This window comes from Sebastes fasciatus, chromosome 19 (genome assembly GCF_043250625.1).
Source record: "Sebastes fasciatus isolate fSebFas1 chromosome 19, fSebFas1.pri, whole genome shotgun sequence".
Lineage (NCBI taxonomy): Eukaryota > Metazoa > Chordata > Actinopteri > Perciformes > Sebastidae > Sebastes > Sebastes fasciatus.
In genome coordinates, this window is record NC_133813.1 from 14958349 (window position 1) to 14973086 (window position 14738).

The following is a 14738-nucleotide window of genomic DNA, read 5'->3' on the forward strand; positions in this document are numbered from 1 at the left end:
TGAATGTTTGTTCTGTTGTTTCAAAATGAACAAAAAAACAATAAATATAATATTGAAAGAAAAAAAAACACTTTTAGGCTCACATATCAGCTTTTATTGTATTCTGTCTGTAATTACAACAGTTTGCAAACATGCATGAGTTTTAAGATTAAAACTTTTTAAATCAGACCTCATAAACAAACAGCAGTCTGTTGTAAAAACACATATCTAAACACAGATGACTGTAGTAGTGCATAGTTTTGGCAAAAACAGTGAATAATATACCTCTTAATGGACTCATTTGTTATATATACTTTGCATTTTACTCGTTTAATAGTAACACAACTGCTTTAAAGGTATTTTCTGACAAGCTGAGTGTATAAAAAAGATATTCTTTTTACTTATTTATCTATTTTATGTATATAATATGTTTTTCCTGTATCTATACTGGCTTATTTTATATTAATATTAGGTTTATTAAGTTTCGTTGTACCGAGAATGTTATTACTGGGGACGTTTGTGAATGTTTGTTCTGTTGTAATAATAATAATAATATCTCTCTTGCATCCCCATCAGTATAGCTATACTTGATACTGGGTGACAGAGGATGATGGGCGGAAGAGAGAGAGAGGTGGAGGCTATCATGGAGCCACATTATGTAAATAAGGTGCAGGAGCATGTGCCAGTTAAACCGCAGTGCCGTGCGGAGTGAGACAGACAGAAAGCAGCAGCAGAGCAGCTTTTGGACGGTATAGCAGCAGCCGGGGCCGTCGGTAGATGGCGGTAACCCAAGAAACCTGATCCACAGGGTTCCTCGGCCACTCTGTCTCTCAGTTTGCAGCACTCGCACTGAAAGGCAGAGAGGAGCTGAAACACTTTTTGAAGGACATAATACAAGACAAGAAAGCCAGCAAAAAGGAGAGCTCACAGGAGGCTCCCTCTCCGAAGAGACGAAGAGAAAAACGCCACCATGGAAGACAAATCCAATTCGTTCTCCAGCAGCAACAAGGAGGAGAAGGCGGATGGGAATAATGTTTTTCAGAGGCAAGACTCGATACAGAAGAACAACACTGGCAGCCAGAAGGAGCACGCTAACTCGGTGGGCTTCAACAAGGGAGAGCGAGAAGAGGCCATGGTTGGGTTTGACGATCTGGACGGTGCGGCCAGGCAACACGGTTTCATGCAGAGGCAATTTGGGGCCATGATGCAGCCCGGAGTCAATAAGTTCTCCTTGCGTATGTTCGGCAGTCAGAAAGCCGTGGAGAAAGAGCAGGAGAGGGTGCAAACGGCCGGATACTGGATCATTCATCCATATAGCGATTTTAGGTAAGAGCTGGAAAAAGACACCTGCTCCTTCTTCTTTCTCCTCCCTCCTCTTTTTTTATTTTTTTTATCCACCCAGAGGGTCTGCAAAGCTAGATACACCTTCCACACGTAAAAGCTCTGTCATCCAGCCATGCACCCTGCAGCCCTGCATCCGATAACCTACCTCTGTATGCAGGGGCTGAAAGGCTCAAGCCTTCACTCACATAATGTGCTCGGTGCATTGGTGTTTCATTGCGGCATTTTCATTCTAATAAGAGAGAGAGAGAGGGGACTGCATTATAAGCGCAAAGGTGCATCATCATGTGTTGAGATGTCCTTGGAAAAGGGCTGGTGAATGTCATGATTTGGAAACACACACACACACACACACACCTTCTCTGCTTGTTATAGAAGCACATTCAGTGTCAGCTTTCTCCTCATCATTTATTGCGACAGTATACCTGGACACAACGTGACACACAGTGAGACATTGCACCATCATGGGTTGTAAACATTTCATTGTAGGCGACGAAAGGGGCCTTTGTGCGTAAAAAAATGCACAGATTGCGGTAAAAAATCGTGCAGGGTGAAACGATTATGAGGGAAAATGGCCGGTGTTTTTGAATGGATCAAGTCAGAATTGATCCCTGATGAATGAATGAGAGGTGTGTGTTTTTTTTAGGGAGGAAAATGTGATGGAATGTGTGTTTTCATGTCACACTCTCCTTCCTTCACCTCCCTCCCAATTGGCATTCACTAAATACCACAGTGGACATGATCATTATTTATTTTTTTATTTTTGGGCTTCTCATTCTCTCACCTGCAAAGCCCATATTGTGATTGTGCTAAAGAGTGAGGCTGTAAACTACATGCCACTCTTCCTTCACCTCCCCTCCCAATTGGCATTCACCAAACACCACATCAGTGACATGATTATTTATTTATTTTTTGGGCTTGTCATTCTCTCACCTGCAAAGCCCATATTGTGATTGTGCTAAAAAGAGTGAGGCTGTAAACTACATTTTGGATGAAAAGATGCAACGCCCCTATTATCACACATTTATGATAAGTAAGTGTTGCAAATGAGTCCACTAATGAATGAGTGGTGTGTGTGTTTTTTAGGGAAGGTAATGTGATGGAGTGTGTGTTTCATGCCACTTTTCCTTCACCTCCCTCCTTTGCATTCACTAAATACCACATCAGTGGACATGATTATTAATCATTTTTTATTTTGGCTTGTCATTCTCTCACCTTGCAAAGCCCATATTGTGATTATGCTAAAGAGTGAGGCTGTAAACTACATTTTGGATGCAACCCCCCTATTATCAACACATTTATGATAAGTAAGTGTTGCAAAATGAGCCCAGCCAGTATTGAGTTCAGACTTCTAATTTGTTCCAACATTTCTGGCACAGTGCGTTCAAATGGTAAACAAATGAGATCAGGTACACAGCCAGGGCGCCTGGTTCTCCACAAGCTGCGTGTTTACAGTTCACCACTCGACCAATTAAGCATCTCATCTGGCCCAGTCTCTTTACCAGTGTCCCCTGGCAGCAGCTTGATGGTGACAATCATCCCCGTTTTCCATTGAAGCTAAATGGAACGTGCCAGGACACGTTGATCCCTTCTTGCCTTTAACACAGGAGGAGCTGTCCTTGGTCCTGAAGTCAGAGCAGGCCTGAGTATGCAGCACCCTCAGCTTTTATGCTGCTGCTGCTACATCTGACCAAAAAAAGCTGAATTCTAACCTAAAGAACTGAAAGTTACAATTGCTTTTATTGGTTTGCAACAATTTGAATCATGCAAACGTGAGATAATATACATCACAACGGCTCTATACACTTCCCTTATAGTCACACATAAAGAATAATGCTATATCCTGCACTTGACACGGGCATATGCACATGTGCAAATGACTTGATCATGAACTTTGAACTTTTTCTTTCTCTTTTTTAACCACAGACTAATCTAGCTATCTAAAGTAATTCATGTTTCCTACAAAGATCCCTAAAAGCATCATTATAATCGTGGTTTCATCTTTATTTTTCTTCTTGTTCCCCTCAGATATGAATAGTTTTTTTCAGTGTGTATTGTTATGAAACTACGGAAAAGATGAATCATAGCGGATGTCGCCGCTGCAGCCTCTTATTAAACATTTAAAAGTAAATAAAAAGAATAAGTCATGACGCACAGACAGACATACTGTGTCCTAGCGTGTTGGCTGAAGCGGTAGCAATAGATTGAAAGGTTGACAATAGTGTGTGTGTTCAAAATGGTATGATTTAGGGTGTGTGGTATTAGCTATGATGAGCGCAAATCTCATGCTCATTGTCATTGCTGCATAAGTATGTTTCTACCATTAAAAACTCTCGGCTTCTATGCTGCTGGAGTCTGCAAGCTGAATTCATAACCTAAAGAACTGAAAGTTACAATTGCTTCTATTGGTGTGCAACAATTTGAATCATGCAACAGTGAGATGAAACACATCACAATGGCTCTAAAACTACACTTCCCGTATAATCACACATAAATGATAATGCTAACTAGGAGATTTCCTGTATGCGCCCACGCAAAGACACGGGCATATGCACATGCCCATGTGCTCACACAGATGTACAATGATGGTGGGCAAGGATTAGTAGCACAACACAACAGTCAATGAGCTTAGCAGTCTCTGAAAACAATTATGTAAGGAGATTGACCCCCACTCTGCAAGATGGCCAAAGGGTTACTAGACCTGAACAATTCAATGATACGCATATAGTCCTTTTCACAGCTGGCAATTAATTAGTGGTCTTAAGTGTATTTGTGATCTACAGTATGCTGAACCATAAACCTACATAACGGGAAATAATGGATTTGTATTACACATACAGTATGCGTGTCTTAGAGCATGTTCTATGAGACATATTGGGCCATCAATGTGGATTTTGCTATTTAATCTCAGCTCAAGGAGATTGTCCCTTTTATATCACTAACTCGGGCCCCCTAAGGTTCCTTCCTCGTGACATTCTCTAAAGGGCGTTTCATCTGGAGTCCTTGTCCTCTAGCCAGTTTAAAGACACAACCCCTTTATGCCAGTGAGATTGCTTCGTGGCTTGTGAAGTCATATCCCAGTGCTTCAAGCTACCTATCACGCTGGTGCATAAATGATGGAGGTGCAAGGGTACACTTTGTTTGACAGGTCCCCTTGTACTGTAGCTTAAAAGGTAATCTAGTTCTCTACCGCGGGGCTTAACTTAACCACTTAGTTATGAACAGCCGCGTCAGCCTGTGTGTGTGGCTGGTATTGTTTTTACCTTGGTGAGTCTGTGTGTTGTCATGGCGAAATGTGGTCCTGGAGACACCTATCGTAAGGGGCACTACCGCAGAACGTGGTTTTCGGTACTCTGACGGGTGTTTAAATGTTTGTCTGTGGACAGATTTAGCGTCACAACCGTGCAAGATGCAGTCATTAAACTTTACAGGTGTGTAGTTGAGATCAAAATGAAGGCCAAGTTTGAAGATGGGTGTGGTCTGGGAAAGGGTACTCTTTGCGGAGAGACTCAGTTTTACAGATCGATTAGGCGACAAAATGATATGAGTGTTAGTCGACTAAGAAGTTCTTCAGTTGAGGACAGCTGTAGTCTCTAGTTTTAGTTTGTTTGTATAAGAATATATGAAACATTTACTGTCCCCTATACTTTTCTATATCAGTGGCAGAACTTAATACGACCAAAAAGAGAAAACCCTGTATGGTCTCTTAATGAAAACTCTTACGTAAAGTACAGTCCATGAATGACACCGCTATTCACACAAGGCTTATTACGCTTTGGGGGAGTGTTTGAAACTTGATATCCAACATATTCTTTGTACACAGTGGCTGCTTAAAGATTAATGGCAGGTTAGTAATATTCATTATTCATAGATTTTTAGAGAGGCCTCATGCATGGCCTCATACACGCCTAGGGTTATGCTAAGGAGAGGCCTTTGTCGTAGTCTAAATGACTCTCAGGGATGTTTTCTTTCAGAGTAGGTTTTGAAGAGGGCCAAGACAGATGGGTGTGTTGTAGCAAATAACAAATAGTTAAAAAGCCACATTGTTGTTCTGTTTATGCAGAAAATTAGGGGCAGTGTTTTTCTGGCAACCTGCCCAGGTCATTTAAAGTTTGCCCTCCAAGAGACGGATGATGATGATGATTTTGACCTCCATTTATGTATGTCCAACTCCCATTTTTTCACTGTATACATCAGTACATGTATGTCACCTCTTGTAGCACGGACCCATACAGTATACTTGTCAAACTGCAGATTGAATTGGGTTGGCCTGTGCTGAGTAAGATTGTCTGGGGTTCCCTCTGTTGCTTGGCAGAAGTGGTCTGGCATTGATTATGATGGAGCACTTGTTGTAGGGAGGAAACCTACAAGAAAGAATGAGCTGGCTTGATTTGGAGCAGGACTGTTCGACTGACGCTGGTTCTTTGATCTACGGCAGGGGTGGTAGCTACAGTATGATCACCGTGCTTCATGGTTTGGTTTACAACCAAGCTGTAGCTCCAAGCTCCTGTTTTAGGTACTATAGACCGGTCCATCGGGCTATAAGAGAGTCAACCTTTGGCAAATAACCTGTATGGCTTTTTGGTTGGTTTTGTTGTCTGTGATATATTGAGGTTAGAATCACTCATTTGTATTAGTTCATACAGGGTGCGTACTGTACAACCTGGCAGATGAACCAATGCTGTGTCGGCACTGTGAATGCGGAGCCTACTGTGTTTGCGAACAGTGATCCAGTGATTGCAACTCCCACTTTAATCAATCAGAACAGCAGTTTGTTGGTGCGTTCCAGTGCGGGGTGACAAATTGAAGAGGGACTCAGCATACGAAATGACTAGCAGCAGTACAGGGTGCAGAGCTCATAAGGATGTGAATGCATAGCTGTGGCAAAACCTCTGGGCAACATGTGGGCCAGAGCTGGAGGTGGGCGTATACTGCTAGAGCTCGGGGTGGATGTGGAAGGGAAGTAAGTGCACCGACGGAGCTGGTGAACCTGAAGCAGGAGGTTGACTGAAATGCCGGTGTATGACGCACATGCTCTCAGCTACTGGTTTAACTGGGACTGGGTGCACTCCCAGAGCTGGAGCATTAAAGTAAAGAGCTTAATAAAACGATGTAGCAAGAGCTGGGTGCAGTCTTCGAGCTGTCGTCATAGCTGACTGCATCGAATGGCTCTTTAAATAGAAAGGGGGCAACTCACGTAGCATCTGAAATGCTCTTTTATTCTTTAACTTTGTAAACAACTTCTCTCTAATGCAGCTTTTTTTTTGTTTTTGTTTGCTGTTTCCTGTTTTATTCTAATTCAAGAAGTGAAAACACAATGTTTTATTCATTAGATAAGTGGGTGTCTGAGAGGTCATGTACAGTATAAACGCCACCTACACAAGTCATGAGAGAAAGAGAAATATCTCGGAGATGTGGGCACTCTGTGGGCTTTTTGATTATGTTAATATGAGTGGAAAACATTTCTATTACTTGAAACTTAGCAGTTTAACAGATGCTAATGTTTAATTTTTGAGTGGTATAAAGATCTTTTCAGATGTTTCTACCATTAAAACTTGAGGAATGAATAGCATCAAATCATGTTCTGTGCTTCGTTGTCCCACCCAAGGTATTAAGTCAAGGCTCTTTTGTATGAAGAGTCCACTCCATAAGCCCCGGTTCAATGCCTGCTGGTGTAAAAATACCTATGGTGGATATTATGAACCACCTAGGTGACCGCTGTTTAGTTGAAGTGAAGACAATTATCGGACACATGATCTGTGGATATTTATAAAGCCAAGGCCCTGTCTTAATTCATTCAAACAGATCCATTACTGGGTGGCCAGCCAGACAGGCAGCCTGCCAAACCAGCCAGCCAGTCCATTTCCATCTCCCAACAGCAGCAGCAATGCATGGGCAGCAAGGCGGAGCAGAGGAGGCAGGCGGGGATGGCGTCAGTGGAGAGTTTTTAGCCACGAGATAGGATTCCTGAAAGCATCTATTTTCATTCACGGTTGCTCGGCCCTTTATCGAGGCCCAGGACACTTCGTGAAAAGAGCAGGGTGCTGATGAATCACTTCTGGCTCTGTTCATCACAAGACAGAGGGCAGGGACATTAACACAGCCAGGAAGGATGAGAGGGTCTCATTCTAACGGGGCCCTGAGCACATACAGCAAGTGCCAGCAGCACATTTTCTTCGTGTCCTTGAATCATAGTTAACTTTGAGCCTTGGCAAAAGACTGAGAAGAGATTTAGGGAACATTGTACCTGCTAAACATCAACATGTTTCATTGTAAGTTAGCATTCATCTCAAAGCACTGCCGCTGTAGACTGTATATACTTTATTACTTTTACTTTAATGCTTCCTAGCCTCACTCTTACAGCCTTTAATGAATGATTTTGATGCATAAATTGGACATCTTTATCCTCTCAGACAAAGTCTTTGTGAGGCGTATTTACATTCTTTGGAAATGTGAATACACTATGTCTGCATTAACAACATGTTTTCTACCGCTCATTACTGATTCATGTGTGTCGCTTTGCAGGTTCTACTGGGACTTGATAATGCTCATCATGATGATGGGGAATCTAATCATCATTCCTGTGGGAATAACCTTCTTCTCAGAGCAGACTACCACCACCTGGCTGGTCTTCAACGTGGCCTCGGACACCATCTTCCTGGTGGACCTGGTCATGAACTTCAGGACGGGGATCGTCAACGAGGAGAGCTCCGAGATCATCCTCGACCCCAAGGTCATCAAGATGAATTACCTGAAGAGCTGGTTCGTAGTGGACTTCCTCTCCTCCATTCCAGTGGATTATATCTTTTTAATAGTGGAGAAAGGCTTTGACTCGGAGGTATATAAAACAGCCCGCGCCCTGCGAATCGTCCGCTTCACCAAGATCCTCAGTCTTCTGCGTCTGTTGAGACTGTCCCGACTCATCAGATACATACATCAGTGGGAGGAGGTGTGTATATATGTGTGTTTGTCTTGTCTACATCAGTTAACAGAAAGGAGATTGATATAAAAGCAGATAGCAGGATGAAGATGCAGAGTAAGAGAATTCTGGTTGTTTATATTCCTGTGCTGCACGGTGGTTTCCCTGGCTGCATTCTTTTTCCCAGCAGCACGGAAACAACCTTGAAAGGTTAACACGCAGATATAATTGTGCACATTCAATACTAATAGATGCTGTCAATCACCACTGGTCAGAAGGCTTATCTGTGGATAACAAGTGGTAATGTGAGTTTCAGCTCATTGATGGGTGAAATTAATTGAAAATCAGTAATCAAAAGTAATTGCTTCCATTCTTTCAGGAAGAAATGCTTTATTTAGTGGGTATATATGGATTCAGGGCATTATATAATGTAGGCAACTATTTTATCAAGACTATAACGATGTGTCTATATAAAGGTAATGTATATTAGAGGCTTAATGAGTTACTTAAAGGGATAGTTCGGGTGTTTTGAAGAGGGGTTGTAGGAGGTACTTATCCATAGTAGGTGTATTACTTACAGTAAATGATGGTCGGCACGCCCCCAGCTTGGAAAAACAGACAAGAGTTGCCGCACGGAAGCAAAGTAATGTACTGCTGTGGACGGGGCCGGCGGCAGCATAACGTATTTTAGCCGCCCGCCTAAAAGAAAGGCTCATCTAAACATGTTTTGTCTGGTGGCTTTGGCGAGAGCATAGCTTACAGCTTCAGTTCCCCCGTCAAAAGCACAGACTGTATAGCTAACTCACGGCAAGGTAAACCGGCGAAAAATTCTGAATATAGCGTACACTTAAACGGATATTGATTTTTTTTAGGTTGGCCTTTTTTTAGGTGGCTAAAATATGTTCTGTTGCCGGCCCCGTCCACAGCAGTATATTGCTTTGCTCCAGTGCGGTAACTCCTGCCTGCTTCTCCAAACTGGAGGCGTGCCGGCCGTCATCTACTGTAGGTAATACACTGACTATGCATAAGTACCTCATACAACCCCACTTCAAAACACCCAAACCTTTAATGTTTTGTTTGTGTGGTTGTACTAGGTGACTCTGGTTGATTTTGTGTGAACATCCACAAGGTTAAACCCCACTGGACATAACAAAGAGTGATACAGCATTACCCTCCATCGAATCATTGCACTCCCTGACTCCAAAACCAAGCTCTAGTCTTCTCCTCCTCCTCCTGGTAACGACTTCATTACATCGTGCTTCTCCGTATCATGACTGAACCATTCCAGCAGATGGATACATTTTAGGCATCATGACCTAAAGCATTACGTTTTGATTTGAAATGTAGTTCAGATAAGCGGTCGGCCATAACACCATCATTTTCAGATGAGCTAGCCGCTCTCCCTCTCACCTCGTCCTGAACGTCCTTGTCTCACAGCTCGCTGTCCGTCCCCTCATTGTCTGACTACCCTGTTGTTATCGCTGCTGTTATCCGTGCTGTTTGTTACACTGGCTGAAGCAAATTGTGCTGTTGTCAGGGCTCAACCTGGGTTTACATTCTTGGCAGTGCACACACTGTATAGTTCAATGATATATCAGTAACAATGGGAGTGAACAAAATAGGTTATTAACTGTATAAAGATGCATTTGGCAAAATTTCACTAGCACACTAACAGCTATAATCACGAACAGTATCCGGCCAGAACTTATAGTATAATTGTGCAGCGTGTCCAATTCCCAGCCTCCATGCTATGGATCAGCGAACATTTCTGGAGCAGGGAAAAGATCATCTTTGTGCTCGAGCACCAGTGAGGCAGCAGACTTTTATAGTGTTTATGCTAGCTTATATTTTTCCTCTCAGTGGATGTTGGAAACTGTGTTATATTACCCTCGCTGCATAATGTGGCATTTGAAAAACAAAAGCATTATTCATGCTTCGGCAAAGCATTATTCAAGCTGTTACCGTAAGATACACACACACAGCACAAACCATATTCTGAAAGTGAGCACCATATGGATTGCAATTGGTGTTATTATCTTGTCATGAACACTATGTGGGAAGTCGTTTATGAATTTTCAGATAGGGGCAGTACTGTATATGATATCGCCGTCTAGTTTGCGGGAGCTGCATGCAGTGGGAGGATGAGGTGGTATGGACCAGGTTAGCAAAACACAAATAGACGGTGCCGCAAGGTTAATGAAAATCTGCAGTGAGCATGCAGGCAGTGCAGTATACAGGGATGTGTCATAACGCTCGGATACAACAGCCGAGCTCGCAGCCCCGCGCTCTCACTTCGTCTCTCTCATGCTCAGTCATTCCTCTTTGTCTCCAATCGTCTTTCTGCTTATCAAACTCTGCCTGCCTCTCTGCTTCTCCCCCCTCCTTGCGTGCCTTTTTCTCACCCTTTCCACTCATCATCTTTCTCTACATGTTGTTGTGTCTAAATAATACAGTATAGAAATTAAGTACAGTTATTTTGGTGTAAACCACATTAAATAGAGACACACTGAATAATGGAAACAAACAGCGAATCGGACACGTCCGCAAGAGACGTTAGAGGAAAGAAAAGGCACTCGGTGGGAAATATTCCAAGCTGTCGTTACATGTTAGGTGTAGGATGCGGGATTAGCGCTTTAATGGAGGGACAAACGCAGTCCCCTGCCTTCATAATGGGTTTCAAGCAGTGAGCCATCATTACATCAGCATTGGGACGGACTCAGTTAGTTATTCAGACAGTGAGTTTCGACAATAAATCATCTCCCAGCCTGCATGTCCGTCATTCCTTCATCTGTCGTGTGCTCCCTGCCCCCCTCTTTTCACTTTGTCACCATCTCTTCCCTCCATCTGGGAAGTAAAGAGGGACGTTATTTCATCAGCGTCAGAACTGGGCTAAGTCAGATTTGTTGTTCGGCCAACACTCTCTGTTTGGTTTTATATCCGTGTCTTCTTCTCACAGGCTCCTACAAGCTTCCTTTTTTAACCTCACAGGAGCAGTTTTTCCTGCTCCGTGTGATAGATACCAGAGATATACATGTTAAACAAGTTGTCTTAATGTCTTATTTCACGTCTCAGTAAATACTTTCCGTCGTTAAGAGGTCAAAACAGGAACCTCTTACTGTATGGACGGCACTGCTGGGAAGTGGCTGCTGCGTATTGTGGTCTAAGTATAACAGCTGAGTGGCAACAGTATTAGTGGCCACAAAGGAACTGATGCATCTTATTTAAGCAGCTCACTCCGATTGTCAGTCATTAGAGAGGAGTAGTAGATGACTCCATCTGGCTCTGCCCGTTAGTGAGGAAAATAATGACGGCAAAAAAGAAAATCTATATTTGACGCAATAGTTTGAATAAGCATTAGTACGACACCTCTGACCTCAGCTCATGCCACTAGATGTTACTATTTCTATCTGTATGCGTGGCTCTCTGTGTGTGCTTGTTCAGTAATTCATTCGATTGTTTGCTCACACATAATTATTGCGATGCACGGTGCTTAGGGAAATTGCAGCATGCAGTGTGAAGGTCACGCAGAGCAGTAAATACGCCGTGCATACTCAAACATCCCACTTTAAACAAGCACCGATCAAACGGAGGCCGGCGACACTGTTTGCACAACCTGGAAGTTACTCAGTGGTTTTTCTAATGATCTTGTGATCATGTAAGCACTTGGATTACACATTGTAAGTGATTCTAAGTGACATCAGCATGTTTTTCGCTGCACAGTATGTGTAGCTCGCTTCGAAGACGTGTATAACCTGCTCGCTACACAGAAAGTGTTTTAGGCACTTTGTATGTGCGCCAGAAAGGGCAACAAGAAATGTAGACTAAGTCACATCTTGTGCCTAGGGGAATGTCTTTTCACGGGCATGTTGTTTTGCCTCGTTGATATGATGTTAAGCATTCTGGTCATTGTAACTACTAATTAAAACATTAGTTAAAACAGTGTTTTAATATAAAATTAGTAGGGCTGTCAATCGATTCAAATATTCAATCGCTAGATTGTCTACAGTTAATTGTGATTAAGCTGTCAGTGTGTCAGTCTGTAAAGGGGAGACTCATGGGAACCCATAGAACCCATTTTCTTTCAGATATCTTGAGGTCAGAGGTCAAGGGATCCCTTTGAAAATGACCATACCAGTTTTTCCTCGCTAAAATTAAGCTTAAACTTTGAGTGTTATTTAGCCTCTTTCGCAACAAGCTATTATGACATGGTTGGTAACAATGGATTCCTTAGGTTTTTCTAGTCTCATATGATGCCAGGATCTTCACTCTCACTTTATAACTGAGCCCACTACAACCTAAAATGCATTAAAGAAATTTGGGGCGTTAAAATAATCTGATAAACACGCTCTACACTACCCACCTATAGCACCAAACAGCAGACAGACAAAGTTAGCAACTAGCAGGTGAACATAGTGAAGCATTTAACAGCTAAAGCAGCAGCTATTTCCCTCAGGAGTTGGTGGAGACCAAAACAGAGCTAAAAGGAGAGTGAATACTGGACTGAAACATAACACCAAATGATGCTCCGAACTTTCGCTAATTTTGCAGAGGAAAAATGATCATGGCCATTTACAAAGAGGTGAAAATGGGTTCTATGGGTACCTACGAGTCTCCCCTTTACAGACATGCCCACTTTATGATAATCACATGCAGTTTGGGGCAAGTCATAGTCAAGTCAGCACACTGACACACTGACAGCTGTTGTTACCTGTTGGGCTGCAGTTTGCCATGTTATGATTTGAGCATATTTTTTATACTAAATGCAGTACCTGTGAGGGTTTCTGGACAATATTTGTCATTGTTTTGTGTGGGTAATTGATTTCTAATAATAAATATATACATATGTTTCCATCAAGCAGCATATTTGCCCACTTCCATGTTGATAAGAGTATTAAATACTTGACAAATCTCCCTTTAAGGTACATTTTGAACAGATACAAAAAATGTGCGATTAATTTGCGATTAAATATTTTAATCAATTGACAGCCCTATTATATATGAATATATATATGCCCACATGTTGCCCTAGTCATAGATTCCTACCATTCACTTATAGTGGCCCACAGGGGAATTATATTTAATAATTCAATGGACTAATGAGAACAGTTATCAGGGGCATTTTTTGCCCTTTCATCTTTATTTTCACAGGCATTTTTAGATCTTTCAAGGGCATTTTTGCCCCCTGCTCCTATTCATTTCTAACCCTGCTTCCCTTATGTTTTTCCTTATTATTCCATGTCCTCTCAGATACAGAGCTAATTATCCCAATGACCTTACAGTCACAGTTTTTTTCCAACTTCTGCTGTTTCCTTTGGATACAGTATGTGCTAATGTTGGAGAGATCTTCTAGGAATAGATTTAGTGCTGGTTTTGGTTCATTATATTTAATAAAAACACACGAAAGCAGACCGAGGGGGATAACATTTGTAAACTGCTGTAGAGAATCCCCACAGCTCCCAGTGCCACATCTGGCTCATCACAGCCACCAGGCCAACCGCCAGATCCCAGCTCAAGCACGAGGGCTCAGGTTGGGCTTGTGGCAGCATACCAGCCCCCCCTCTGGGGGGGCTGGTATGCCTTTATAGCCTTTACTGAGGCCTCAGGCACAATTTATCTGTTAACTCTACAACAGTCTACAACTGTATTACTTAACTTATGTCGTGTCTCACTGCAAACATTAGCACATTTTATACTGTCTAGTATTACGCCTGTTCTCAGTGAAAGGTATATTGACTTGGAGTGTAAATCACAAGTTTCATCATGATATAATATTATATTGATTCTTTAGACAACAATATGATATTTGCTGATATGACAACCAGGTGGCAATTTCCCCTGATTCAATTCAGGGGCCTGCGATCCATATGAGATGATATCTTATTCCTATTTAACACAATCAGTTGCGTTTATATCAACTGGGTTCTGTAGCGAGGAGGTGCGCTCGGACGGAAATGGTGACGCAGACGTGCCATGGGGATTTCAAAGTAAAGGTGTATCTTAAAGATGATTGATGTTTTCACTATACATCGATGATATTGGAGCATTGATCATTGAATCGCTACATCGATCCAGATAGATGTATCGTTACACCCTCCAATATTGAACATAATTGAGTACATACTAAATACTAAAAAGAGGAACATCTCAGCTTCAGGCTAAAGCTTTTGAGATGTTTGTGGTAATACTTCAGACATAGCAAGCTGACAATATGTCCGTTACTGTGCTACAGTCTACAGTATCTAAGGTACAATATATTTAAACATTCTCAGTTTTAGTATCTATTTTAACTGGCAAAAATACAAACATCAGCTTAAATTAGTTACTTTACTGTTTGTTGTATTTGTATAAGTATATAGTAGTATAATAGTAAATATAGTAAAGAGTACATATATTATGTCTTTTCTCTACAGAATTGTCATCGATGATTGCTTTATAAGACATCTGTTGGGACCTAATTATTATTTCTCTCTGTGATGCTGCATTGAACATCTGAATGAAT

The 14738-nt window shown here is 42.0% G+C and overlaps 1 protein-coding gene across 1 annotated transcript in view; it reads left to right on the forward strand.

The window, feature by feature from the left end:
- Positions 1 to 611: 611 nt before the first annotated feature.
- Positions 612 to 14738, forward strand: part of hcn1 (hyperpolarization activated cyclic nucleotide-gated potassium channel 1) — an 80413-nt gene continuing 66286 nt past the window's right edge. Inside the window, exons 1-2 of the mRNA XM_074617667.1 lie at positions 612 to 1305; positions 7846 to 8269. Coding sequence (XP_074473768.1) covers positions 950 to 1305; positions 7846 to 8269 — 780 coding nt within the window. The 5' untranslated portion in view covers positions 612 to 949. The remainder of the gene's footprint in view (positions 1306 to 7845; positions 8270 to 14738) is intronic.